This window comes from Corapipo altera, unplaced genomic scaffold (genome assembly GCF_003945725.1).
Source record: "Corapipo altera isolate COAL_440 unplaced genomic scaffold, ASM394572v1 22b, whole genome shotgun sequence".
Classification (NCBI taxonomy): Eukaryota; Metazoa; Chordata; class Aves; order Passeriformes; family Pipridae; genus Corapipo; species Corapipo altera.
Window position 1 is genome coordinate 28,975,105 of NW_020884876.1, and position 27,472 is coordinate 29,002,576.

Below are 27,472 nucleotides of genomic sequence, written 5' to 3' on the forward strand. Positions count from 1 at the left end.
AATGACTTACCATAACAAGCAAGCAGCTTGTGAGTGGGATGGAGGGTATGAGTCTGATAAATTAATGAGAAATCTTTATCTCACAGAGTACAGGAGCCAAGTAGGACTCTGCCATTAGATCATTTATTTGTGTGTTACTTTATATTAAACAACTCCTCCTAGAAGGAAAGATACAGAAATACCTGTAGTGGTGTGCAAATCCCCACGGTAGGAAGCTTGTTATAGGCAGATGCTACAAGGAAAGTGATTCACGTAGCAAGAATCAAATCTGTGTGGTTACCTGAGTGGTGTGGAGTGAAATCCTTCACACCATGTGATGAAAGGTATAAGGAATAAGTCCAACAGGAGCAGATACCAGATGTCCTGCATCCCAGAGCAGGAACTGGGGATGAAAACTTGAACTCTTTTAGTGAGTCTAAACAAAAATCCTTCAAATCATCTTTGCATGAAAATTATGAAAGACAATCAGGATACCTGAATGGCCACCTGATTAGGCTGGAGACTCCCCCTCCTGTAACTAAGAGAATCAACAAGCTATGAAAAAAGAAAGTAAATGAAAAAGTTCTACTCCTACACAGAAATACTAAGTGTTAAAAAAAAAGTATGACTGATCACTGCCTTCTTCATATAGCTGAGAAACTCAGATTCTTAAATTAGAAAGAAAAGAATAAAATCGAGGTTCATTTGCATAGAAAAAACATCTTGCTTTCAACAGTGATCATGCCACAGGCTTCCTGGCTACTAGCAAACAGGACACCTGTGTGTGCTCTTCGTTTATCAGTGTAGAGGATGCAACAATACTTTTTGTAGTCTGTGGATGTGTGCCCACTGCTACAGGGATGCCACATTGCTGTATTACTAAAAATTGTGTCTCCCTCACAGAGAAGTTCTGCAGTCAGCAGGAGTATGGCTATTCACAACCACAGACTAGAGTATGTCAGCTTTACTGAAAGTTACACTTAGACACGTATATAAAGTTTTAGAGAGAAAAAAGAAATCAGGTAAGTTTAAAGACATGAATACAAGTGGAATTCATGCAATGATTTAAGAGAATCACTTTTGACTGTTGTCACATCCATATATTTGCATTGTTTATTGCAGGTACATGTTTCCCACTGACACAGGATGGGCATTAAGGTCAATAACATGACACAAGTTGTGAGAAGGGAGGCGATCATTACGATAATGTCATTCTCCAAAGAGGTAGTAGTATTTGGAGGATAATAATTTTAAACAACTCTTGTAACAGAGATTGCATTACGCTTCCACTTCTGTCTTTAAACAAAAAAAGTCCAAAAAGATCAATCACACAAAATCAGTAGTAAAAGCCAGAGTAAAAACACTGCAAATTTCTTTTTTATTACTATATCAACTGACTTTCTTTTCTTTCCTCTACCTCTGGAGGAATAAAGAATGACAGTAAATTAACTATTTATAGTTATAAAAATAGTGACTTCCATCTGCTATAACTTGGAACTGCTGTCCCAACAACTTGCATGCTTGATGAGATATGAACAGCAGAATATAATTAGGTAATGTGAGTGATGTATAGTCACTTTTCACCAAAATACTCTTTGAGAAAAAGAATAGAAATATGTCAGCCTGACAGTATGGGCTAGGTACACACAGATAATGAGAAGACTTGAAAAATTTTGGAGCATTATCTGGAATATTTTTTCCACTTTGGAGAGATCTAGAGGACTAATATCTCAGCATTGCCATCCACAAATGAGTACACTACTAAGACAAGCAGCAAGCAAGTTTAATAATAGATAATATTTAGACAACGATACTAAGAGTCTGGGGGAAAAAATACAAGATGAGAGTAGAGTTGTTCTCATTTTTAGACTACAGCATCTGAGCCACAATTAAAACTTTTTAAAGGGTTCATGTGATGCCTCAGAGCAAAATGTATCTTTTTTTATGTAACCCTGATTTTTTAAAATCTAAATAACAATTCAATTATCCACTTCAGTATACAGCAGAAATGCTGCTGTCAAATCAGGATCTCACTGAAAATAACAACTGGCAAAGTGAAGCATTCAATCATTTTCAGGAATATTATATACACTTTACTTCCAAATGAGCACATCTAAACTTTATGAACTAATATGCTAAATAAATAAGCTTCTCACTTGATCATCCCCTGCCTGAGCCTTTCCATTTAGGAAACTCCTAAAAACTTATCCCTTGGGGCATACTGGGAGAAGTTGCAGTGCTAGTATTTAACTATAACTGTACTTCAGAAAAGATTTTTCCTAGCAACTTTTGTCAACAATATTTTTTTCATGTGGAAGAGAAGAAACAACAATTTATACTTAAATGCATCTTGATGTCTATAAATAATTTAGTAGACAAGGTCTTTCTTACAAATCTGCAGACATTATGGATCACTCATCTACAGCCAGGGGTTTTGCTTCTTTAGGAGAATCAAATCCCTCTGGTTCATCACAGAGGAAACACATGATTTTAAGCTATACTTCAAATACTTTATCAAATTTTCTCATCAATCACTGTTAAGATTTTTTTTCCACAGACAAACATCACTTTTGAAAGGGACATTCTCTTTTTTCCCTGAACAACTCCAGCTCTAAGATATCTGTCTCAGAAGTTGGTGGTTGAGCAAAAGCAGAATTTTTAATTTAAATGCCAACAGATTTTCATCTTCAGAGAGTCCAGATGATTACTCCACTGAAAAAAAATTAATAGCAAGGAAGCTCACAGGAAATAAGCCTTTAAATAATCTCTTCCAACACAGGAGTACATTTATTTCTTTTTTATTTAATCATTGCAGGCAATAACTCTTAATAAACACTCATAATTAAGGCAAGATTAAGTAGCATGATGACAAACATGTTTTATTATTTGCTGAGGACAACAAAGCCTTCCATTTGGATTTGTTTCAAATGACTACGGTTAATGTATCATTCACCTTTCTAGAAGAGCTAAATTTGGGGTCATAAGGGAATCTAGATCCCTAAATCACACTGACTGTAAGGCTACTCGGGTTATCAAATGTTTCCAGTATCTGATGAGAAATCTCTGCCTTCTAGAGAAGACTAAGAGAGTATCCAAGGCTAAGTAAGACTAGCTATGACTATCTTGACTACACTGAGGAATGAATCACTTTACACATTACACTTATTGAAGAAGGCCTCACTTTTCCAATGCATACAACTCCTCTGTATTGAAGGTTAAAAACCACTGTTTCCCCTGCTGATCCTTCAGCACATAATTAGCTTTCAGTGAACTAAAGAATACGCAAATGAACAAGTTAAAAAAAACTGTGGACAGTTAAAGGTAAGGTAGGGTAAAAGTTTGTTCATGTTTTGTCACAACAGAAAAGTTAGAAGCATATGCAGATGATCTACCTACACGCATGAAGAAATGAAGCCTCCTAAATGTGGGACTCAACGGTTCCATTTTCCACCATAATATGTGCTTTATTTATGTACATACACAATGATGTGCTCATGACCTTTAAAGACAGTACCCACAGCGCTCTGCAACTTCACTCTATTTTTGAACTCTCGACCTCATGTTGGTGGAAGTAGGTGCAACACAACTGTGCTTGCCTGATCAAAAAAATGCAAACTCCTTGTAACAATCCACTTTAATTGAGGGGGGATGAGACGGTCTTGTTACAAGTACATGAGATTTAATAAAATGATTTATACAGAAATTTTTTTTCTTTCTTTCAGTTATGTATTTTTGCTTGTATGTATCTTAGGAAAGGCCAAGCATGAAATTGGAGCTGTAAAGCAAGACAGTATTTATTGATACGACTCTACTCTGAGAGCTCCATAGGTGTACAGCAAGCAAGAAGGGTAAAGGGGCTGAATTATTCATTGAACCTTTAAACAGCAACAAATAACACTTACAGTGAAGAATGCCTGTTTTGCAGCAGTAGGTGTGAGGTGTACGCATAAAAGAAAACAGATGTTACAAAACCCGTCCTGTAAGACCACTATAGAATCTTTTTCTTATTAGTAATTTCGAGGGAAAGTAACACTAGCAAGTTAATCACAGCAGGTACATAGCACTCTTTCTTTTGTTTTTAATTTTACTTAGAATAACATCTTGAATACTGTAACTACTATATCAGCTCCAAGGGAAAGAAAAATTGATAAAAATTGATAAAAGGAAAAGCCTTTCTTATCAAGCAATTACAGCACTGGAATGAAACAGCTGTTATTAGCATAGACTTAGTAAAAGAAATGAAAATATATGAACTACACCTAAAAAAAATGTATAAAAATAGATAACAGATATTATAACATAAGCATGTCGTTACTTTTAAGTTCCAGCTTCCATTCCTAATTCCACTTCCGTGATAAATTTCCCAGACAAATCCTTTCAGTCAAAAATTATCTTTGAGCTAAAAAATAATTATTTTCATATTTTTCAGCTATTCAAATTTTAAAAATAATTTTTTTTCCCTGTATGTCCTCATCTGTAGCCAGATCCATATTATGGTGAGACCCACTCAATCAACTGATAAATCTGAAATACCCTGTTGGTAAAGTCAAGTGGCTGCAAAACTTTCTAACTGCAAATGGAAAGTTCATATTATGCAAGAAGATACAATATTGTTTTCAGATTCAGGTTAATTAAACCTTTGACCAAAGGTATTTACATTGCAGTTTGTATTATTTACTCTTTTTTTGACAGATCCAGAAACATTAATATTTCTCATCCTCAACTAGCTTTCAGTGTCCACACTTCTGGTATTTTGATATTTTTTATTTCATCTGCTGCAGGCCTAATCCTAACATTTTACCAGCAGGCTATTGCTATGTCTCCTGAAGAACCACATGCTTAATAATTTGGGAAAAAAAGGAAAATAAAATTATATGATTAGTTCTATTTTCACGTTGTAACTCAGTGAATTAAAATATTTTTCTTTTAATTTGCACTACAGTTTGCTTTACCATACAGACTTTCGAAGTTTCCTGTCTGCAGCTAATGAACCAGAGAACACAGACAGAAAGAGGAAAAAGTGTGGTAAATCAGTGTCTTACCTCCAACTGTAGCCAAGAACTAATGCCCAGGGCAGGGTAAAAGACCCTGGGCAGTCACACATAGCTCCCAAACATGCTCCACCAACCTCCAGAAGAAACCATGTAGACACCTACCTTGGCTTTTCTTTGTGATTGTTCAAGAACATCATACATGAACTGCTGCTCTTAACAAGAGCAATGAAGCAAAGCATGGGAACTTTGCTCCCTGCAGACCCCACCAAAATACCACAAAGATGCATCCCTCCAAGTACACTGGCCCTGCTTGCCACTGCTGCCAAAAACCAATGCACCTGCAGCAGAAACAAACATGTGCCTTGGGCTCAGCGGCTGCAGTTCCTCATTGCGAGTGGGCACAGCAGTCTAGACATATATTTCTATCCACTGCTCCTGCTGTGGCACTACTAATCTTTCCACAGAGGATGGGCAACAAGTGTTGGTAATTTCTTATAACTGCAGCAATAACAGCAGAAGGAATAATGGTGACCTTTGACATCACAGTAAGACTATTGTATCACCGAAGGTGGCTTTGGGCAGAAGCAGCTTTGAGCCCTATTCTGTCACAGGCAGATAGATCCAGATGGACTGAAATTCAGGAGCAATACTCATGGAGTGCAATTTCTCACATCTCACAATGTTGGAAAGGCATTTTAGACACATACTGCTTTCTGTTTTCCACAAAAACTTCATTAAAAACATTTCCAAAACTATCACCTGTACTTCAGCATGACACAGCTTCCCTCATGTGACAAATATAATTTTCTTAGTGAGTTATCATTTGTAAATATCCACTTACTCTTTACCTATGCCAGGCCCACAAACCACCATAAAGTAAAAGAGTTTATAGTTTGAAGCTCTCAAAGAGTAAAACTAGATTGTGATGAATTCTCCTCTCATTTCCTAATAACATAACCTTTACCTAAAAGAAATTATCTCTCTTGTTTTGAAGTCTGTACAAAATAAATAGCGTTTCCAAAGAACAGAATAATTCAATTGCACTTCTACTTTTAATTATCTGCAGCAACTATTTATTATTTTGCTGCACTACAAAGAAGGAGAGCTACGTATGAAATGAAAGCCACGTAAAATAAAGCTTTTAATTTAATTCAATTCATTGTTACTCCTTCAGCACAAGTTTTGTAAACTCCTTGATATCACTGTGAAAACAAACAGCTGGCTATTACAGAATGATTCTGTAAATGAAAGTAGTACAGATCTTGAGCAAGAGCAGAGTTGTGTTATCATAGGACTTGTGTAAATCATGCCAAGGAACCATCATCTGAATAACTTCCAGTTTGGTAGCCAAGATGATAGAGATACAGAAGTGTAAAGCAAACCAAAGGCAAAATACTCAGCGAACAGCTGATTCACCTTTGCATCCACTGTAATGGTGGATGTACTGCTCTCCTGCTTCTAGTCCTCACTAATAAATCCAGGATTGCTTTTAAAAGGACAAGCTCTTCCTAGACATTTGCCTGAACCTCAAGAGGATGATTCAGGACTTAAGAATGTTTATTACAACTAAGAGAATTCAAGCAGAAACTCCCAGGGAGTCAATTCTGCTTCTGCAAAAAGGTGTGAATGACCTACCACCTAGGCACACGAATCATGGCCACCATATGGGCCCTGCTACGCCCTTTCAGAATAAACTGAGCGGGAACAAAACTGTAGGAAAAGGTCGTGAAATTACTATGTAACTAAGTATTATTCTTTCCCTCTGGTTTTTCTATAATATGTTTGCACTCTGTGTAACACTTCAAACATAAGTCTGCTCTGACAGGAAGAAGTCGATCCACAATCCACATTAGATCTTATTTTGAGCCACAAGGACAGTGCAGCCTCATTACTCTTTGCTCTCTATCACAGGGATTTTACAATTGCACCTACTCCTATCTCCAGATTAACATTTTGCACAGTATTTATTAACTTCTGGCTACTGAGCACATGTTCCCCTTTTATGTCCTTTATCCCATGTTATTGTTGTTCTATATTTCTCTACATGGAACTGGAAATCCATCTATTCAACTTGAAGTCAAGCTTGTCTAAACCACTCCCAAGTTCATCACTTTCTTTGGCAGTTTCAGCTCAACAGAGGATTTCATCATGTTTCAAGTTCTTTCTCTTAAATCTTTAAACACATACCAAAAAAATGCTACTTAATAGCTTCCTTTCAAGAACACAGTCATTTCACCTCCCTTGTATCAAACTGCTGCTAATCTCTGACATGACCCTCAGTACTCTGTCACAATTTCTAACTTTGAACTTTAGTTATTTAAGGCTGAATCCCAAACAGTTATTCAAATAACTTCCCCTGTTGTCAACCCAGATCTTTTAACCCAATCTTTTAACATCTCTCCACCAAGTTTACTATATAAAATCCTTCAAAACTTCAGGGGGGAAAAAGAAAGGAAATGAGGAAAAATTACATGCGGCAAACGGTTCACTGCCAGAGATGTCTATCAAAGGGATCACTCTCTAAGCTCCAGATGGCAGGTCTCCTACAGGAAGCAGCTGGTCCTTTGGCAGCATGTCCTCAAAAAGTGCCAGTGGCTACGTCTGTCTGTGGTAATTCAGGGCCACCACAGGAATTTTATGCTGAAATTATTTCAGCCGTACAAGATAAGCCTTTGCTCTTCAGTGGACCAGAGATGGCAGCCAGACCCACTGTTCTATCACATACCACCCACCGTGTCAGAGATGCTCTCTTCTCTGTCAGGGGGCACATGGGTGTACCATGTGCTATGAACTGCTTTAAACATAACCACAAAGTTTGGTAAACTTGATTTATTCATCAGGCCACCGCATGCAACTCCTTCCCTACTGCATGTGTAAAACAGATAGCAAACCTGCAGTAATAAGGTGTGTAAGAAAATGTACCATAGGTCATCACTTACACACTGGGGATGGCACCACATTGCTTTTCTATTCAGTCCTTACTAGAAGAATTCTTATAAGTTCAATATTACTTGTTTTATTACCATTTCTAAACTTAATACATTCCATAGATAAAAAGCTAACCATAAAGAGATTTTGTTTTCAAATTTCTCTTATTTCTGATCAGCGTATTTGATGCATAGTTCCGTCTTATTCCATTCCTTACTCCACTCTACCAGTCCTCTAGAATCTCCTTAGGACAGGAGACAGCTTGCTTTCAATCACACTTTTAAAGCCATAAAAGGTGTAGCTTCTCTCCCTTCTTTATAAAACTCTCCTCAACACTTTAAAGATGCTGATCAGCAATTCCTCATTACACTGTTGGTAAGAAGACCACCTAACTTCTACAAACAGCAATTAAACTCTGTGGGTGTTCAGCAACCTTGTTCTGCACCAGTGTGCAGTGCGTTCACAATTCATAGCATTGATCTTCCTACATCAGCTACACCAGTCCACAGAGAATGCAATTCCCTAAAAATTAGAACACCTTCTAACTTACATAAGTACAGTAATAGCTTAGGAATCAGACAATGACACACAATGTCAAGACTTCCAGTCAGGCTGCAAAGCCTTGCTTTGCTCCACACATCAGTGGCACCAGCTGTAGCCCAATTAAACTCAACAGTGCACAGGTGTTCCTAGAAATGAGTAACAAAAGCGAACTTCCCTTTAGGGTTCTGGAAAAAAAAATTAGTTTAACTTCTTTAGGCCTCCAAGAGCCAAATGGATTGAGGAAATGGGAAAGAGACAGAAAATGATATACAGGGGAATAACAATAATATGAATTACAACTTAATGTAATTCAACATATTTATACTAGAAAATACATATGCTCCCTGTTTACCTGTATAAAGCAAGACTAATGAAATATTTTAGGTCCACTTTTGTTTCAGCTCTATGTTAAAGGAGTTCTTCTAACCTTGGAAAACAGCATGTGTAATCCAAAAGATAAAATGCAGTATTTCTTAATAATATTCTAAAGCTTTATCTTTTATCCACCATTTAAAAGCTATCTGCAGCAAACACAAATTGGGGCAAAAGTAACTCAACAACTTGTCTACAATTTTGGGCAACATTTCAGTGAGTCTGTGAACAGAATGGAATCAATTCACATAAAACAGGAAACAGAAAATGTGACCTTCTAATTTTAGAAATGTGAACAAGCTCCCAACTACAATTTTCCAAAGAGCTGACTGAAAGACAAAATGAAGGAAAACAATTTTATGAAAATGTATTAAAAATTCACCTTAGAATAACCTGTTTGATATAAGAAATCCATTTTCATGTTAAGAAATTAATCAAGCTGAAGATTTCGAGAGTTTCATTCACCAGTAAAACATTATTATATTATATCAATAAACTTACTCCAACAAAATGAGCAAATGTATGTTTATTAATTAAACTACTAGAGAGGCAAGATATTACAGTAGAGTTGTCAGAATGTAGGATTCATAGATTCTCATTCTCTTAATAAAAATAAGAGCACTTATACCAAGTAATTGATCTCATTTTCTTAATAGAAGTTATAAGAGAAGCTATGTGGCTGTACAGAGAGCACAAAACCCAAAAATTTAATTACACTATGAGTGGCAGCCTTTTCAATTTAAAATAGTATTTACCTTTTTTGATAGGACCAGCCAATATCATAGAATATAACTGGCAGATGCTCAATTGTCTTCTAAATTATTCTAATACACTAACTGGCAGATTTTCAACTCATACAAAGACATTCATTAGTAATACTGTTAATACTTTCTCATGGAACAGAATTTTTTGGTAATTTTATAAGGTAACCATGGTCCTACAAAATTAATAGGTCAATAAAGGAAAAGCAGATGTTCAGAAACTGGAGACACCTAAAATAATAAAGGAAAATAACACAGCTTCATTTGATAGACCAGGAGACAACATTAACTCCTAAAATAGTGATTTCAACTGTAGCATGATAATATGAAATATTTTTTATCCTGCAGCTGTTAGATACAACCAACTCTTTAACAGATGCCAATTTTAATAGTTTTGCTCACTGACAGGTTGTCAGTTAAGAAAGATAAAGAGTGCATAAGCACATTGGTCTTCAATTAATTAACATAATAGTGGGAGAAGGATGCTGGCCCAAAAAGAGATTTTGCAAGCTCTAGAAGTAGTTTGGAAACGTTGTGATTCTGGATAATAGATCTTATGTATTCAGCCAAACTCTGTGATGTTTTACAGGTTTATTTTAAGTTGAAATTTAAGAATTAGATAAGGCAGGAGAAACAATACCTTGTGAACTGAAGATGGAAAATGGATCACTGAGTCTCTGAAACCAGAGACCAGAATTTTATACCATGCTTTTGATATGCCAGTGTGTATGACTGTTTACTGACCCATGCCAACTGTCTCAGATCAAAGGACTTCCAAAGAGACAAAAAGTTCCACAGAGCCCCTGAAAAATCTATTCACATACGTTCTTTTTATTTGCTCTGGAGAAAAAGTCTGAGAGACAGGACTGGATCTTTCTGTGCTCCTCTGTAAACAGCTGATGTGAATTGCAACACATACACAGAAAAAGAAGTTTTCAAAGAAATCATCATTTATAGTTTTTTTTTCAAACTTTGTGCAAAAATAACGATTGCTCTTTCTCATTCTTAATAGGATTGCAGACGATGCTTGATGACAATTTCACTTGTGAACAAGTTTTGTTTCGTTATGTTTTTTCTTTAACTGGTGTTGCATGGAAATAGAAACCTGAGCACGAAAATCTGCAAAGTTGGTCTGCAGGTTTGACAAGACTTGGTCCATTGTATCACTTATACTGTCTAAAGGTCTGTCAAGAAGCTGGTTTTTCAAACAGCTTTTCATACCCTTGACCTGGTTCCCTGCCAAGTGCCAAATGGCAATCTTACAAACTCTGGAAAACCAGAGCTGTGAACACCTCAAAACTTCTGCCTAGGTACAGTTTGAAAGAGAGACTTATTTTTTTGAAAGTAAAATTTCTGCTTTTCCAGGACTATTGTGCTTCCACAAAGACACAAATGGTCAAAGGCATAGTAAATCAAGCACAAAGGTGAAAGCCAAGAGATGGTGCCACGATGCCACAATTGTCATAAATAGTGGCAGTTTCGCTGGTCATGATTTGGAAATGCTGGTACATTGCTAACGAGATACAGTGTTTTATGTCTGCTTTCAAAAGTCACTCTGAGTTAGTGGTGGAACAGTTATTTTCTAAAAACTTGCTGAATACTAGGGAATAACTGAATGAAAATAATCAAGAACTCATTACTTTCGTAAAAATAATAATGTGCTCTGGACAGTTCATGAAGCTGACATTTTTGGAGAAGAAAATAGCGAGACTTTGTTTTCCTTCTTTGCTAGTTCATGAGATTTTTATAAGATGGCTGCAATCAAGGCTAGACTTGGTAGAGATCAGATTACAAACACTGGGTGCAGATGTGCCCTTTGGCATTTTCATTAAAAATAATTTTCAATAACACTTGTGAAAATTCTGGAGAGATTACATTAGTGTGAGAAAGTACTTTCCAAAACAGCTCTAGGAAAATAAACAATAAAGAAAATAAAATAAACAATCAAGAAAAGCTACAGGTAACCTTACGTATGTCACACTTCTTGTCAGGCAAGTATTATACCTCTAGTGATATAAGTATACAACTTATTTAGAGGTAAGATTATACATGGCAGCAACTGTCATGTAAACACAAGTTGGTTTGTGGTGTCTGGGTTGTTGTTTTTTTTGGTCACAATCCCTGTGCAAAGGGTTGAGGGGAGATAGGAAAATATAGCTCAAAACAGTTTAGTCATGACCATCCCAGACATTTAAGTGATGACATCATTCTTACTCTGCTACAAAACATTCTCAATAAGAGAAGAAACAGAAGCAAGGTCCACCATGAAATGTAAATCTCAGGGAACAAGGGAGCATTAACGGACTCTTAGTTCCTTCTAGAGGAAGCATAACAATGTAGTCCTTGATATCAGAAATAACCCACTATTTTATCCTAGTTTCATTCCACTGGTCTGGAGGTCTTTTCTATAAAGGTTAGAGATGAAACAGAAATACAATAAAAATATAAAAATCTTTTGGATTGCAAGTATAACCAAGGGAGAACTTAATTTCAGAAAACTTTAAAAGGCATTAAAATGTTATCTTTTTTCCTCCCCTCCCTATACAACAGTAGATAATCCTCTGAATTACAAGTCACGTTTTACAGATAGTTTTAAATTACATTGCTAAAATATTGATACAGTCAGACGTGGTTAATTGAAGCCAGTTTTGCTTCTCATTAAGATTTAACAGAGGCTGAAGCATTTATGGTATAATGTCATGCAGACTTTGGGACAAAGGGAATACAGCAAGCATGAATTAGGTGAGAATACAACAGCAACCAAATTACATTAGAAATAAAGAGAATATTTGATGCGGAGAAAACATTTTCTCTTAGGCTAATAGTAAGGGGTGGAGACGAGGCCAGCCACCCTCCTCAGAGAGCTTACATGAGAGGAAGATTTTTGTGGCCCCTTCTCATCTGACACCTTCTTCACCCAGTGGGTGCCACTGGTATGTATGAGAACACCTCCCTACAAGCCACACAAGCCTTGGCACCTCTCAAGTGTCCCCACTTCAACTTCAGCCACCCATCACAGCTGTGCAAACAGACAACATGGTAAATCTAATTGTACTTCTAAATCTATTGAGAAATAAAGGAGTAGTTCAAGTAACTGCATTAAAAACAGTTTACAAAGTCATCACTTTGCAGAATGGCCGTACATGCACTGTAGCCTTAGATCAATATAAGATACAACTTTATTTAATCCAGAAGAAATACCAGCATGTAGTAATTGTGACAACAATAACAAAAGCACTCTTGAGAAGTGTTGCAAAGATGTGACAAAGATGTTTCAGGCAATTTTAAGTTGTCTGTACTATCAGACACTGTAGACCAGCCAACACCAGCAAAATAGCTTTTGAGTAAGAAGTTTAATGAGTCAAAAATAAGCAAAAACATTCATGCATTCAGATCTAGTCTCAAGATATTCACTGAGGCATTACTGTGATGATGGCTTTTATTTACTATCAGAAAACTGCCTAACCTGAGACTGACCAGATACAAACTTCGGCAAAAAATACTGAGTTTTTAATTCTTAGAGAATCCAAGTACCCAATGATGAATAAAATTGTTCACAAGAAAATTATTTGTTACAAAATAACCAAGTTGGAAAATCCAAACAATTGCAGATTAAAAAAAAAAAGCATGCTACAACCACACTTGTACAACATTACATCTCTCAACAACAATAAAAAATAGCTATAAATATAAATCAAACACTGAACCCAGTAAATAAGAGAACCTGCTGGTCTACATTGTGCCCATGCTTTATTACCTCAAAATAGTTATGAAAGCATGGGAATACCAGGAAGAGGAAAAGAAACACTCTCACTAATAGTATAAGTACAGTAAAATTATTATTAAATTCCAGAGGGAAACAGAAAATACTATCTTTACCAAGAGGCAACTGCAATGTACAGAAATTTTGTGAATTTGTTGCATTTATTTAGAAAAAAATCACACCCAAGTTTGCCTGTTATGGATGCTTACATAGAGATTGATGGTATAGAGCACATATATACTCTGGGAGATTCAGGAGCTTGTTTAAGTGAAGTGATACAGCTCCAGGAAGACAGAGGCTTTCTTTTCAGCAAAGAAGTAGTCTGCTCCCTGTCTGCAATGACAAAATCAGAATTTCCTTAATCATACACTTATCTTTTACTATTCTGTTGCCTTTTTACCAGCAGAAAAGAAGAACACATCCTCCCTTAATATCAGACTACATCATTCATCTGAATAATAATTAAAGAGCAGATAAATGATTCCTTTTTGCTGCACATCAGAACCAGAGTTCTTAAAAATGTAAAAATCAAAGAATATAACTGATACTGGACATATTAATTCACATTACATTTGAAGGCATTTCCAGGCCTTACAGCAGAATTTCTATGTAACTGTTTCGCAAAAGGAGTTTGATGTCACATCTCCAGCATTTCTGAGTGTGACAGCATTGCACAGCTCTACAGAGTGAACCAGAGACTAAAATTCTGCAAACCTTCCTTGAGCAAATAGCTATGCTGCCGCTACGGTTTAACTGTGATGAGGTAAGGAAAATTTTATGGTGACACAGGACTTTTCACTCACGCTCTTACTTCTGACAGTGTATAAATAGTAAATAAATCACAGGTCTCTATTATTTATCATGCAGAAACCTGGAATTTCTTTCTGACGTCAACAGAAAAGTAACTAAAATATTTACAAGTGCCCTAGTTTTCAATATTCACTACAATTGTAGTGAATAACTACACCTGCAACCAAGCTCTGCTGGTTTCGCACAGAAGTCTTAGCTGATGGATGGTTCCCTCAGAGACGAGCAAGGCACCATCAGGGGAAGGGTGTTCTCTACAAAGGCACTACTGCACAGCTGTTTTGTAGTTCCTCTAGGTAGTATGACACTGTCACGGGGCTAAGCTTTCTGCAAACCTTCAAGCTGGTATTTTGGAAATCAAAATAAAACAGAGCAGTTTCACTGCCACTAGAATTTCCATTTTTATCAAAATATAAATGGTAGCATGTTTGGAAGTTGAGGTCCAGCCTCATCAAGAAATGTGCAAACATGTTTCCCATTGCATGCTAAGCAGTATGTACCTATGCACACAGTAAAGGAAGAATTGTCTAAACCTTACAATACATTCCTTACTTGTGTCTAAAACTGTGTCTGTGTAATGAGATAGGCAAATTCAGTGGAGATTCTGAAGTATATACAGGTCTATAATTGAAAAAAATACTCCCCAAAGTTAAGGCATTATTCAAAATTAAGTTTTCTGATTGACTGAACACCTTATATGGCTTCTTTGAGAACGTGGCATAAGACATTTTGAGAGAAAACTAGGAGGCAGTATCAGTTTTCTTCCTACTTAATTACGGACCAGAAAACTAACTAACCTTCCCAAATGTGTGAGAGAATTCTGAGAGAAAGAGAGAATTCTGCTAAATTGGAATGAGACTTAGGTACTGACATACAAAGTGAATACAGAAGCTTGAAGATAACAGTAAAGCATTTCTTTGGATAATTCTATGTTAAGGCTACAAGTGCCACCACCAGGTCAATGCTGAAGGGTCCAGTAAATGGCTACTAGATACACTAGCGAAATTAAGGAGAAAAAATGATGGTATCACTGTCAAAATAGACTGCTACTACTTAGATGTAATTAACTGAAAAATTCAAAGAACATATTCTTCAGATTTAGGGGACAGACTCATTAAAAAGTTGTGAACAACATGTCAAATTAGACAACAGAAATGACATTAAAATACTGAAAATACCATGTTTGTGGGTTTTAAGAAAAGAAACTATCACTGGGCTAATATTCAGAACTGCATATTCCTTTTACAGTTTCTTTGTGTAGTGGTTCAGACTACCACTTGTTAGGTGGGAGGACAGATCCTAATCCAATTATTATCACTATTACCACTGGTATTATTATTAAATCAAACCTTGTTTTTACAGATTATCCAATTGTAGCAAAAAAAGTAACATCTCATATGTGAATAAATGGAAGACATCTATTTGTAGTTGATGAGCAATGAAGTAGAAGGAAAGGAGTAAATTAAAGTTTGAAGTTTTTGCATATCCTACTAAATGAAAATGACAAAATACTACTGAAAAAGTGTCTTCCATAAAGAGCATAATTTATTTTTTAAAAAAGTGGAGATTAAAAAAATGTATAATGAAAGGTCACTTATACTACTTCAGCCATTCCAGAAGAAGCTTATTCTTTTATCTTGGTTATCCACTTCTAACCAAATGGGTGGTGTAAGCTTGGTGCTACGTGCAAGTACCATTCTCAAACCTTCCCTTTTTTTTGGTCCCTGGACAAACTGACTGAAGGCCTGTCACTGTTCTTAATCATGATGACTCCCAGTCCTCATTCCATGAGGACTGCACACTTGGTAAACACCTGGCATGGGTCCAAGACCATACTTCAAGTGGAATGCACAACACAGAAGAAAAGGCAGCTTTAATGTCTTTATGCTGGCTTTATGGTAGTCAAGAACAGGCCATGCCTGAATCCCCATAAGTCTTCCCAGGTAAAACTAACCTATCAAGATTATTTGAGCCAAACAATGAGTCTATATTGGATTGGTACTTTACTTAATATGACTGCAACATTTCTGGTTTGCATACTAAGAGGACCACACAGAGTTACAGCTCTTCTATCTAGAAGCTTATAGTTTTGGTTCTGCTTGGGCAGAGACATTTAGGTCCAGGCATCGTTCACTTTACAAAAGGAATTTTTCTTCACTGGTCACTACTGCTCCCAAAACAACGAATTTTCTGTCTTCCATAGACAAGGAACTGCAAATGAAGAATGACTCACCATTCAGTTGCCCCCAAAGGATTTAGTGTGATGAGACATGTAGAGGCACTAATAGACTGTGAAAGAAGTGTGGGCTAAACTAATTGAGTAGTATCGATCCACTAGTGTCAGGGAGATTATCATGAGCATCTACTTGCCCAGATGCTAAGTCCTCACAATATGGAAGATTTGAGATGAAGGGAGTGAATTGGGAAAAAATTCAACCCTCCAACTGACTCTCAGCTGTGCATTTAGCAACTCTGTTGCCATAATACTTAACACACACACTGCATAGCCTGATTTATCTTCAGAGCTTCACAAATATTAGCTAATTAATCTTTCACCATTGCAGTTTCACTCCACAGCACATCTTAATTTTTCTTTATAATTGAAGCTAAAGATTTAAACTGGCAAAGAACTATGCACTATTTCTAAGGAGAAAGCTCCATGATCTCATCCTACTTAATCTTTCACAGCAAAAAACTTTAAAAAAAATGGATAGAGAAAATATACATATTTATAGAATAAACTACAATCATTTTTCTGATTACTATTTAGAATAAAATGCATGTTGACAGTCATAACAGTCAGTAATCCTGTTTTACTAGAAGTTTAATGAGGGATTTGTGGTTGAAGTCCGTACTTTTGTATTGAAGCTGGTTAAAGTGCTAAAATGTCAAGCACTGACTGATTACTGTCTAATTACAGACTATAAACAACTTTATATGGCTACAACTATTCCCCTAGGTCTTCACAGTGTTGCCATCAAGACTAATTTCAAGGAGATGCTTAACTTGTGCACTATATTTGATGTAAAATTTTCTTGTTGGATGTTTTGGCATTAGAGCTAAATTTCCGGATGAAATTTTTCCAGCTATCTTTGCAACAAAAAGCCTTGTCTCTTGCCTCTGAAAATCATTTATTCATTTATTTTTATTTCTAGAACTTAATTGCTATTGAAGCTGAAAATTGCCTCAAGAGACATGGCAGTTTTGTGAGCATGTAAATGTTAGCTCAAGACAATTCACTGCATGTCAGCTGAGAAGGGGTTGAAAGTTTAGCATGTATGCTCAGTGTGTCACTTCTTATTCAGAGCATTCAAAAACATAACATATCTATAATTATTTACAAAATTATTTATCCCTTTAAGGGTGAGAAACCCTTCTGAGCTCTTTTCAAATCACACACAACCTCCACCTCTTTCACTATACAGCAAATGGAGAAGGCGAAGTCTGAACTGTGTAAAACTATGATTCTTCCCACCAGCTGATGCAAAATAGGAAAGAAATAAGTAGAAAGAGCCAACAGTGAGAGCAAAGCATGAGGAACCTGTCTTTAACTGAAGAAAGGGAAAAAGGTAGATGTTTGTTTCCAATGGCTTGATTTTGGAACTATCTTATAAAATCTTTGCCTACGGCTTTAGATTATCTGACTTTGTGGAAAATCTAAATGACAAAACAGACAAGCACAAGTTCATTTGGATCAAAATTAATAGAGGATTAGTGTGCCATCAAGCTTTGCAAACCTAAATTGCTCCCAAGAACGCTAAAACCAGATTTTAATAATAAAGTATTTTATTATTCACACATATTTTAATAAAATTGTAAGTTATTAATACAATTGATATGACTTCTACTAATGTCTTACAATTTTTATTAAACTGGAACATGAATTTAAGTGAAAAATGACACACTGTAGTGCATCAGTCTTTAAGGACACTTCTTCACCTGTTTTACACTGATTCCCTGTTTATTAACACATCTGCTATTTATTTCTTAATGTCTTATTAAACAGCCTATTGCCTAAGCTTATTACACACATTTTACACCACCACACTGAGAGGTCAACTAAAGTTTTTCCTAAAGTAATACAAGAATAGAGTACATTATATCCTTAGTGTATACTTTTAAAGCCAGCCTCAGGTTTGTTTGATTATTTTGTAGTTTATGCAAATAAGCCATTAAGCTCCCCCCAAAAATTTCACATTTCCCAATCCATTTTCAACTCATTTTTTTTAATCTGAAAGTGTAAACCTAATTGGAGAAGAGTATGGCTTTAGTACCATTGCTGTGTATAATCCATTTCCTTCATAATGGAAGTGATTCTTAACCATTTTTCTAATAAATAGCCTATTGTATTTACTGCATATTACATTTTTGTTTGTACCTCAGCATATTTTGCTACACATTAAAATAATAATATTTTCACTGCTCTTTTAAGAGCTCAGTACATTTTCTTAAGAACTTGGCTGACTGAACAGCTTTAAAAATGCTGAATTTTTGAAACAACATTTCCATTGCATTCTCTACTGCTGACTGTCCTGTAAATCTACAGCTTCTACCAAAAAATTGCTCAGTTCAATAAATCTTTAAAAATATATCATTATATTTGCCCCTCCCAAAAAACTGCATTACAACTCTGATTAAAAAAAAACCCAAACCCACAACCAGTCTTGGCTATCAAGCCCAGTAAGAGATATCCATGGGGTAGTAGCACTGGTACTCACAGTGGTCTCAGAACACTCTATTTCCATCTTATTCAGCATGTTTTAATCTTGGCAGTTTGGCTGAACTCACATTTAGACCTAAATCACGTACTTCCATGGTCCCTTGCACAATCTTATTCTAAGTTTGTATAAGCATATTAAAGGAAAGTGCTTTTTTCCCCCTTGGAAGATGTAAAATCATATTGGTTTTGTGACTGACAATGAAGCTGCTTAAACAGGTTTCCCATCTGTCTGTCCCTTGACTGCTCATTCCTGTCTTCGGGAGTGTCAAAATCTCTCTCTACCTGCGGTGTGCTGTTATAATTTATGGCACAGCTGCTCAGTAAACTAAATCCCTAATTTGCTGTTGATTAAAAATAAACTTGAAATTTATTTAAAAATTAACCCACTCATTCTGTGTTGTTTCTGTGAAACAGAAAACAGGTATGCAAAATGATCCCAGAAAACATTGCACAGGCACGTTTGACAGTTTTTGTATTAAAACAAATAAGCTTCTGACTACCATTTTCCACAACAGTCATTGAGAAATGCGTGACTATCATTTACCCTTACTTACATGTTCTATTGAAAGATTTTGTACAGATAACACTTCATATTTAAAATTTCCTTCATTAGTCAGAGAGGGCAGAGAAGCATTATTGCAAACAACTGAAGTATTTTGAAGCTAAGTTGTACAACTATTTAAATGCCATAGTTCTCCTTCTCCTGGGAGTAGAAATGTGAATGTATTGGTTTTGTTCATCCTACACTGGAAATACACAAAAACAATCTGAAAGCATACCATTATCACAGATGATAATATTATCACAAGTTCAGATTACATTCTGAGTTTTACTTTTTTATGTGAATGCTTTTGTTTAGCATGACTACAGTTTCTGGGTCTCCAACATTCATTCCAACATGGAATAAAATACGCACTTGTGAGCTTGAGTGTTTTCTTTTTCTCCTCTATTGCCTCATCGGTTTCACAACTTCTCCAATTTTCCCTTTCTGCTTATAGATATTTCCTTGACAGGAGCTAATAAATCACTGCCCCTTAAACATGCTGCCAAGGTTTCCATAAAGCTGGAGCTTTCTAAATTAGTATATAAATACAAATATCATCTTTATGTTGCTGATTCAGGACTGCAACTTTTGCACCTATTAGGGTACTCCGTGGCATGGAATCCTCCCTGGTAAGGGAGAAGGCCCCATCAGTTCTTGGAGAGAAAGGTAGAAGCCTCTCACTCTTGGTGCAAAACAGGAGGAGAAGGGGAAGGTAGACACCTAGGGCATAAGTTTTGAAACAATATTGTTTCCATGTCCTTCTCAGCTTCATGACCAAAGTCACTTATCTCCAAGCTCCTACTAAGAGGCCCTGGTACTGGCAGAGGATGAGGGAAAGCAGAACACACGCCGCTCATCCTGATGATGCTGCGCCACTATGAAAGGGGAGGTTTATGGGGGCAGAAAGAACACAAACGGTATAGAGCATAATTTGGGATCTATGAGATGAGGGCATTCAGTAGACATTACTCCTAAACTGGTATCACAAGGACCAGCAATTGACTAAAACAAGAAACTACATTTAAAGTGAAGCTGGTCACTAGAGGCATATGCAACTGAGGAGAGAAGAGAAGCAGAACAACTGGAAGGGGAAAAAGAACAGAAGTTTGAATAACAGTACAGGTGTTGAAATCTTGATTCTACCTAAAATCCTCCTTAAATTATGACAACTGTGATTTAATGGCAACTTTCATTTTGCCTCTCATGGTTCCAATCTCTTTACGTCCTATGCAGGTCAGCTGGATTCCCACTAAGAACTTTTTCTCCATCATGGTTGTTCTCTGTCATATTCCTCAGTTAACCTCTGTACTTTTTCTCAATTACGTTTGACTACATTGAACTGTTACATCTTTCACTGATTTCTCATTCACTTGTTATTTATTTGAAGCAAGTGCTATACCTCTGAGTAGACATATGTCTCCATTATGTTATTTCTATATGTGGTGTTTATGCATATGTGGTGAAAATGAGAAGGCTTGGTTAGACAAGATAGCAGAAGCACATGTTTTCCTGGATGAAGTATCTGAAACAAAAAATAAATAATGTTTAAGAAAGGAAATGAAAATAAACAAAAGAAACAAAATAAGAAAGAATCGCTACTTTGGAAAGCCCCAAAGTTTTAAAGGACCCTCAGCAGTATGTGAATATTCTGAGTGGTGAGCATGGGAGGACATCTTCCTGGAATAAATTTTTTTAAACTCCCTCATACCCTCCTCCAGGTAACATCCTGAAATTACAAGCCACAAACACCTGTGGCGGTATTTAACTTAAAATGCTAATTATTACTGAAAGTCAGAATGTCCTGTTGAGAAGCAGGAGACCGGGGGCCTTGGGCACAGATATCCTTGCCCATACTTCAAGACTTCCTGCGGTGCCATGCATGTGGATCTGTTCTCCTCCAGTGAACAAAAATCTCTATGGCTAATTAGCAGTATGCATAAATAACTTCTGTGGGAGAGACACATTTTGGAAGTAGTAATTGGCACGCTGTCTAGCCTTGATTTGCAGTTATATTGCATGACCGACATACGGCTGGAAAGAAGAAAACATTCATTGCCTCAGCCTACTGTAGTATCTACTTAAATCACTTAGATGAGTGGAAATGGAAATAAGTGATTATTCCAATTATCAAAGCCCACAGGAATACATTGAGCCATGAGAAATTTACCCTCATTTAATAAAGTGCTTAAAATTAGCACTGAAAAAACAGCATGAGAGTCAAAAGCTGTATGAAGTTCAGCTGACCTCACTGCAGCAGCACAGGGCAGCAGCATGTACTGAGCTAACGGGGACACAGTCATGTTCCCAGTCTGTTCTGAAAATCATCAACTGATATCTCTAAAGGACTCTGACTAGACTAGAAAACAATAAGAATGACTTTTAAATTGAGTTTGAATATCATGTATCTATTTAGATTTACTGAAACATGCTGCCCTTTGCTTCTATCCTCTGGCATTTGTCCATTAAAGCAGTGTGCCAAAAGGGAATTGTTTCATTAAAATCTGAAACAGAAGAGATCAATGCTTTAAGTTACAAAAATCAGTCTTCTTAAAAGATACTACTTGTTAACAGAGAACATCCGATCACCATGATTCAGTGTCTGCACTTAATTCCGTCAAGCATTCATATTCCCTGTGCTTTTCAAATGCACCCACAAGCACATTTCAGGGAAACTAATAGTATTTTCTTTATAAAATAAAATTACAGATAGATTTGATTTCTTGGTTTTCTACAAAATTATAACAGCGTAGAATTTCAGCTGCTTCATGAGTGGAACTACAGAGATTTCCTTTAACTTTAGTCTTTGGGGGCTTGGGAGTTTTTTTTAGAATTTAATATGTTCTTCATAAATCCAAAACAGCCTCATAAGAAAATCCTCCAGCAGATTTTTAATGATCTGGGTGAAAGAATACTTTGAAATCTCACGATTTCATGACAGAATAACATCTGTATGTAACCTGAAATATCAACTATTTACTGTTTAATGAAAAAATACAGAATTAATTATATGTCATTCCATTCTCATGGAAAAAAGTTATTCTTTACGTTATATTATATGCCTCAGAAACTAAATAAAAAAATGATAAAAATATAAAGTATTTAAACGCCAATAGCCATATCCATACAATCTCACTGAGGTAGTTCAAACTGCCAAGATGTGCCCAAGAAAAAAGGGATTTACAAGTGAGAATACGCAGAACAAAAAAATTCAGTAGCACAGGTCAGATACAAACAGTATTCCTTGCATAGCCTCATTTAGTACTGATTACATCTAACAGTGCTAGCCTATTCTGTGCAATCATTTAAGGGATATTTGTGATGAATAATATAATACAAACTAATGTAATCATAGAAGGCTTGGTTTACCAGGATTGGAATTTAAATATCAGTAGCTAAATACAACTTTTCTTTTTCTCAACTTATTGCAAATTCATGATCAATACACTATAATAACACTTTTGTGCAAATTGCCCTACTTTCTTACTAACGACATACAAAGCAGAAAATAGGCAGAATTATTTGGTAGATTTTATTAGCACTGTTGTAAGCAACTCTACAAGATGATGCTTTGCTGTTTCTTCTCAGACTCTTCCCAGAAGCAAAACACAGACTTGTGTATTTCATTCAGATCCTGTTCTCCTTCTCCCTTATCATATATCTTCACTTTCCAAATGATTTTCAATGACTAGAATTTACTGAACTTTGACCATCAGTCTAAGGTTATGCCAAAAAACATAAGAAAAGAGCTGCTGGAATAGATGGTCCTCATAAATCAAAAGAGGAGCTGTTTGAGCTCCAGGAGTGATCTTGAGTGCAAAACTCCAGTAAAACTGGAATATTTAAATTCACAAACAGATAAATATTATTTTAAGCGCATTAAAGGTATACCACGTGCTTCTGTGACCCCAAAATACTGTGTATAATGTAGAATTGTCTCTACTAATATAAATCCAAGAATGCTGAAAAATCGCTAAGCCTACCAGTGGGATTAGACTCACTTATACAACTATTCATCCATCTATTACATGTATTTCTAGTTATCTCAATGCTTCCAGTTCTTCCTTCTCTAGGAAGCTCACTATTCAAAACAAATTAATTTTTAATTATTTTAAATCAAATTACATTTGTGCTTTTGCAAAATGTGATTCCACAGCAGGTACCCTAACAAAGCTATTACCCCACGTGATTATCATAACCAAACCCTGATCCTTATCCATTGGCTTAACTGGGTCAGTTAATAGATAATTTTATATCCCACATATTTTACCTTAATCATAAGTAAGGAATGTAATTATACAGGTTGGAACATAGCATGGAAGCAATGACAGTTCATTTAGGTTTGACCTCGCAATAATGTATGTACCTTGCAGCTTGAATGCTACAAAGCTGCAGCTTGCAGCTATTTAGGACCACATCATATTTATGCCAATATACATCTTGAATACCTCTATATAAGCTTGTGAATGGGGTACTGAGATGAATTTTAGCAGCTCTAAATGTTGTTGTCACCCAATACAAGAAAAAGTTGTACACATAAATCCGGCTATTTCAGAGCATTACTTCAAAAAGAAGTACTTGCCACTTCCCTCTTTTCGATTCCTAATATTTATTACAATTTTACAGTCTGAAGTTGGGGGGACAGAAAAAACAACTAGTGTCCTAGGAAAAGAGGTACTGATAAGTTAATTATGTTTACATAGGAAAGTGATTATGCTGTTAAAGTTGTTGCAGAGACATCGGAGTTATAAAGCTGAGATATGACCAAAGAGCCTAGTAATAGTCAACACGTAATTTTCACGAGTTTTTTTCTCAATCAGAAAAACTTATACCTCTATGTACACTGCAGCTTAGAGAGTCATAAGGACTGTAAGTTGACCCAGAACAAATATTGAATAGAAAGGACTAGCATTACAAATGGTTTATGAGATGTGTCACCAACAGAAGCAATTGGATTACATTCATTTTTCCTAGCTTTGGATTTGGTAACTTGCGTTTAGAAAGAATTCTTATTATTTCTTGTAAGAAGAACGTTTAGAAAGATTTGATTCATGTTTAACATATCGACATATACTAAATGTGCATAAGCTCATGAACACACATTAATTACATTTATTTTTATTCTGGAAAAAATGGTCGTAAGACATGGTTTTTCCACTGTCACTAAGAACAGTTTCTTGCAACAGCTCTTTAATGACATTTTCTTCTGCCAAGTGCAAAAGTAATCAAGCTACAAGGTAGTGATGTTCAGAAACATCATTAGAAGTTATAAAAATTTGCATGTAAATGAGCATCTTAAGGATCTTGCTACTTTCTAAAAAAAAAAATAAATCAGCTAGCCATACAGCAATCTGCATATAACATGTTTCTAAAAGCCAGATAAACACTGATGAATGACAGTTTAGATATAGAATTAGGACAATAAGGATTGACAAAAGCAATAATTTATTCATCAGTGTTTACCATTATAGAGGTCAAAACTACAGCTAAGTATCAAGCTTTTAACATAAACCAATCACAATCAGAACGAAAACTAACTGAACAACGCAGCTCTGGGATTTTACAAAAATGAAGCTTCATAGCAGATGTTAATACACTAAAAAGATCACAGATCCATAGGCTGTGACCTATGGGCAATCAAAAACTTGCACGGTACTGCATAGCTTTTTAGACCTTAAGAAAGGCAGTACCTCCTTTACACAGAACATTAATTTTTTTTAAAAAAGACATTAATTTTAAAAATCACTTTCCTGCAGAAATGTTATTTCATATACAACAGGAAAGGAAGAGAGGATAAAAGAGGTTAATGCAAGAGAAATCTGCTATGCACAACACTGGATAGGTTTAAAAACACACATATATGTTTTCAGACATGTGACACCATACCTGGTGATGTGGGGAATTGCCTTCACACGGTGGTAACGATTACACAGACTGTAATCAAGAATGCAATGCGTGACAATGGATGGATGGAAGGTAAAAGAAAGAAAAAAAAGAGAGAAGGAATGAGAATGATATTAAAACACATGTAACAATAAATGAACAACTAGAAAACTTCATGGGCACACTGAAGAATTAAGTGCCCCCTCCAACTCACTTCTGAGATCTCTAAACTAAACTGATCATCTTACAGATCTCACCCTCATATTTGCTTACTTTCTGCTTGTAACTGCAGTTAGTCTCCTGTGACTATAACATTTCAGCTGATATTACACTCCATTATTAGAGTATTACAGACTGTGGAAACAAGTCTCACCACTATCACCAGAATGCAGTTGGGTTTTTGTTGTTGAGTACCTCAACCTTACATGTTACGTTAGGTTATGAACACATGGAGAGAGGTATTTAACATTTTTTCAATCACTGGAGAAAAATCTCAGTTAAATCAACAAAAGAAGAGACATTTAAAATTTATCTTAACATTCTAAAGAAGATTAGATGGTGTGTATATATACAAAAATATATAACAACCACCTCCACTAAAACTTCACGCTGTGACGGTATCTCTTGCTTTACAGTATCACTCCTACTATTTTGTGAGGAAGAAACAAATGGTAAGAGACGTACAGATCACACCAAGCTCTGGCTCTCTGTTTCAGCAGGTTACCCAAGGGGACCTAAACTACATGGTGTGATCCATCTACTTTAGAAACCCAGGCACTATTTGACCTTTTGTGAATTTGGTTCCCCGTTTTCTTCAGCTGAAACGCCACTTGGTAGGTTCCCGTTGTCTGTTTCTTTCTGTTCCTCCACTGACGTGCTCAGGCTCCCTCCTCCCCAAAAAGGCCACCATGTAACAGAAGGGAAGGAATGTGCTGAGGTTTGCAGGAGCCAGGGATGGATGGCAGCAAAGGGAGGGGACCTATTTAACCTCTGTTTGCAACAAAGCAAGGGTAACATTAAGCAACAGTCAGGCTGTTCACAACTCCCATATTCAGCCTTTTAAGTGATACACGGCCAGAAAAACAAAACTGCAAATAATGTTAGACTACAGTAAACAAGGAGTTTTAATCTGTGCTTTATATCTAGTTTAATTACTTCATTAAGATAAAATCGGAATTGGAAAGTTTTTGATACTTTGGTCCACCTAAGGAGTAGATTCTATTGCAAGATGTAATCACTGCTGAAAGCCATGCACAGAAAGAGATATAAAACAAATTACTATATAAGAATCTGCTGTTATTTTGGTGTTTTACTCCTTTCTTTCTTTAACAGTAAGTAGCCAGATTATTGACTGTGGAAGAAGGAAAGGACTGCATATAGAACTGCAGTGTCCTCTTATGCATAGGTAGTGCTCAATATGAAAGAAGTTGAGGGACTGCATTTCTAAATTCACAATTACAAAAAAGAAATACAGCTATAGGATTGGACTACCATTATGGGTTCTTCAGTTAGAATACATGTTTCATGAGAAATTCAAGATGTTAATTTTACTTGGATTGTTGATTTTTTGAGTCTTTTAAATAATCTTCTCTCATTCTGACAGTATCAATTTCTTTTCGAAAATGGTAGCCTAAATTTAATCAAAAATTGCCAGTACATGTACAAAAAAAGAGAAAATTTGTTGAATTTGCACTCCTTTGTTTACCAATATTATTTGTATGGCCTCTACTAAGAACACATTATTGTATGTGCATACTAAACACATTGTACATTTTGTGGTATATATTGTATATTTTGTGTATAGACAGATCATGTTCATTTTCTGAACACTACCTAACCATGACATTTTGGAAATAAATGTTAAACTTAGGGCATGAGTCCTTTAAAGTGACAAGCAAAAGAACAATTAATTAATTATAAAAAAACCCAATTCTATTTACTTATTTCGTATTCACCCTATGCATTTTTTTTAAAAAAACTACAATTTAAGTGCTCTGTAGGGGTTTTGGTTTATATATTTTACTAGTGTAATTTGAAAAGCATAACAAATGAATAAAACTGAGAAATCAAATAAAACTAAAGCAACCATATAATGATGAAAAATAGCACCAATTTTTCCTGTTATTTAGCTGATTTATCTGAAAATCATTAATAGTATTATCAAATTAATTTAAATTACTT

The 27,472-nt window shown here is 35.8% G+C and overlaps 1 protein-coding gene across 4 annotated transcripts in view; it reads right to left on the reverse strand.

The window, feature by feature from the left end:
* The window catches only part of CCSER1 (coiled-coil serine rich protein 1), a 572,831-nt gene that overhangs the window by 60,481 nt on the left and 484,878 nt on the right, over positions 1 to 27,472 (reverse strand). The window contains exons 9-10 of one of the 4 annotated variants that reach the window (XM_027636010.1): positions 25,295 to 25,342; positions 20,851 to 20,933 (exon numbers count right to left, since the gene is read on the reverse strand). The exons of the other annotated variants lie outside the window; for them this stretch is intronic. Coding sequence (XP_027491811.1) covers positions 25,334 to 25,342 — 9 coding nt within the window. The 3' untranslated portion in view covers positions 20,851 to 20,933; positions 25,295 to 25,333. Of the gene's footprint in view, positions 1 to 20,850; positions 20,934 to 25,294; positions 25,343 to 27,472 lie in introns of those variants that run through there. 4 annotated transcript variants of the gene reach the window in all.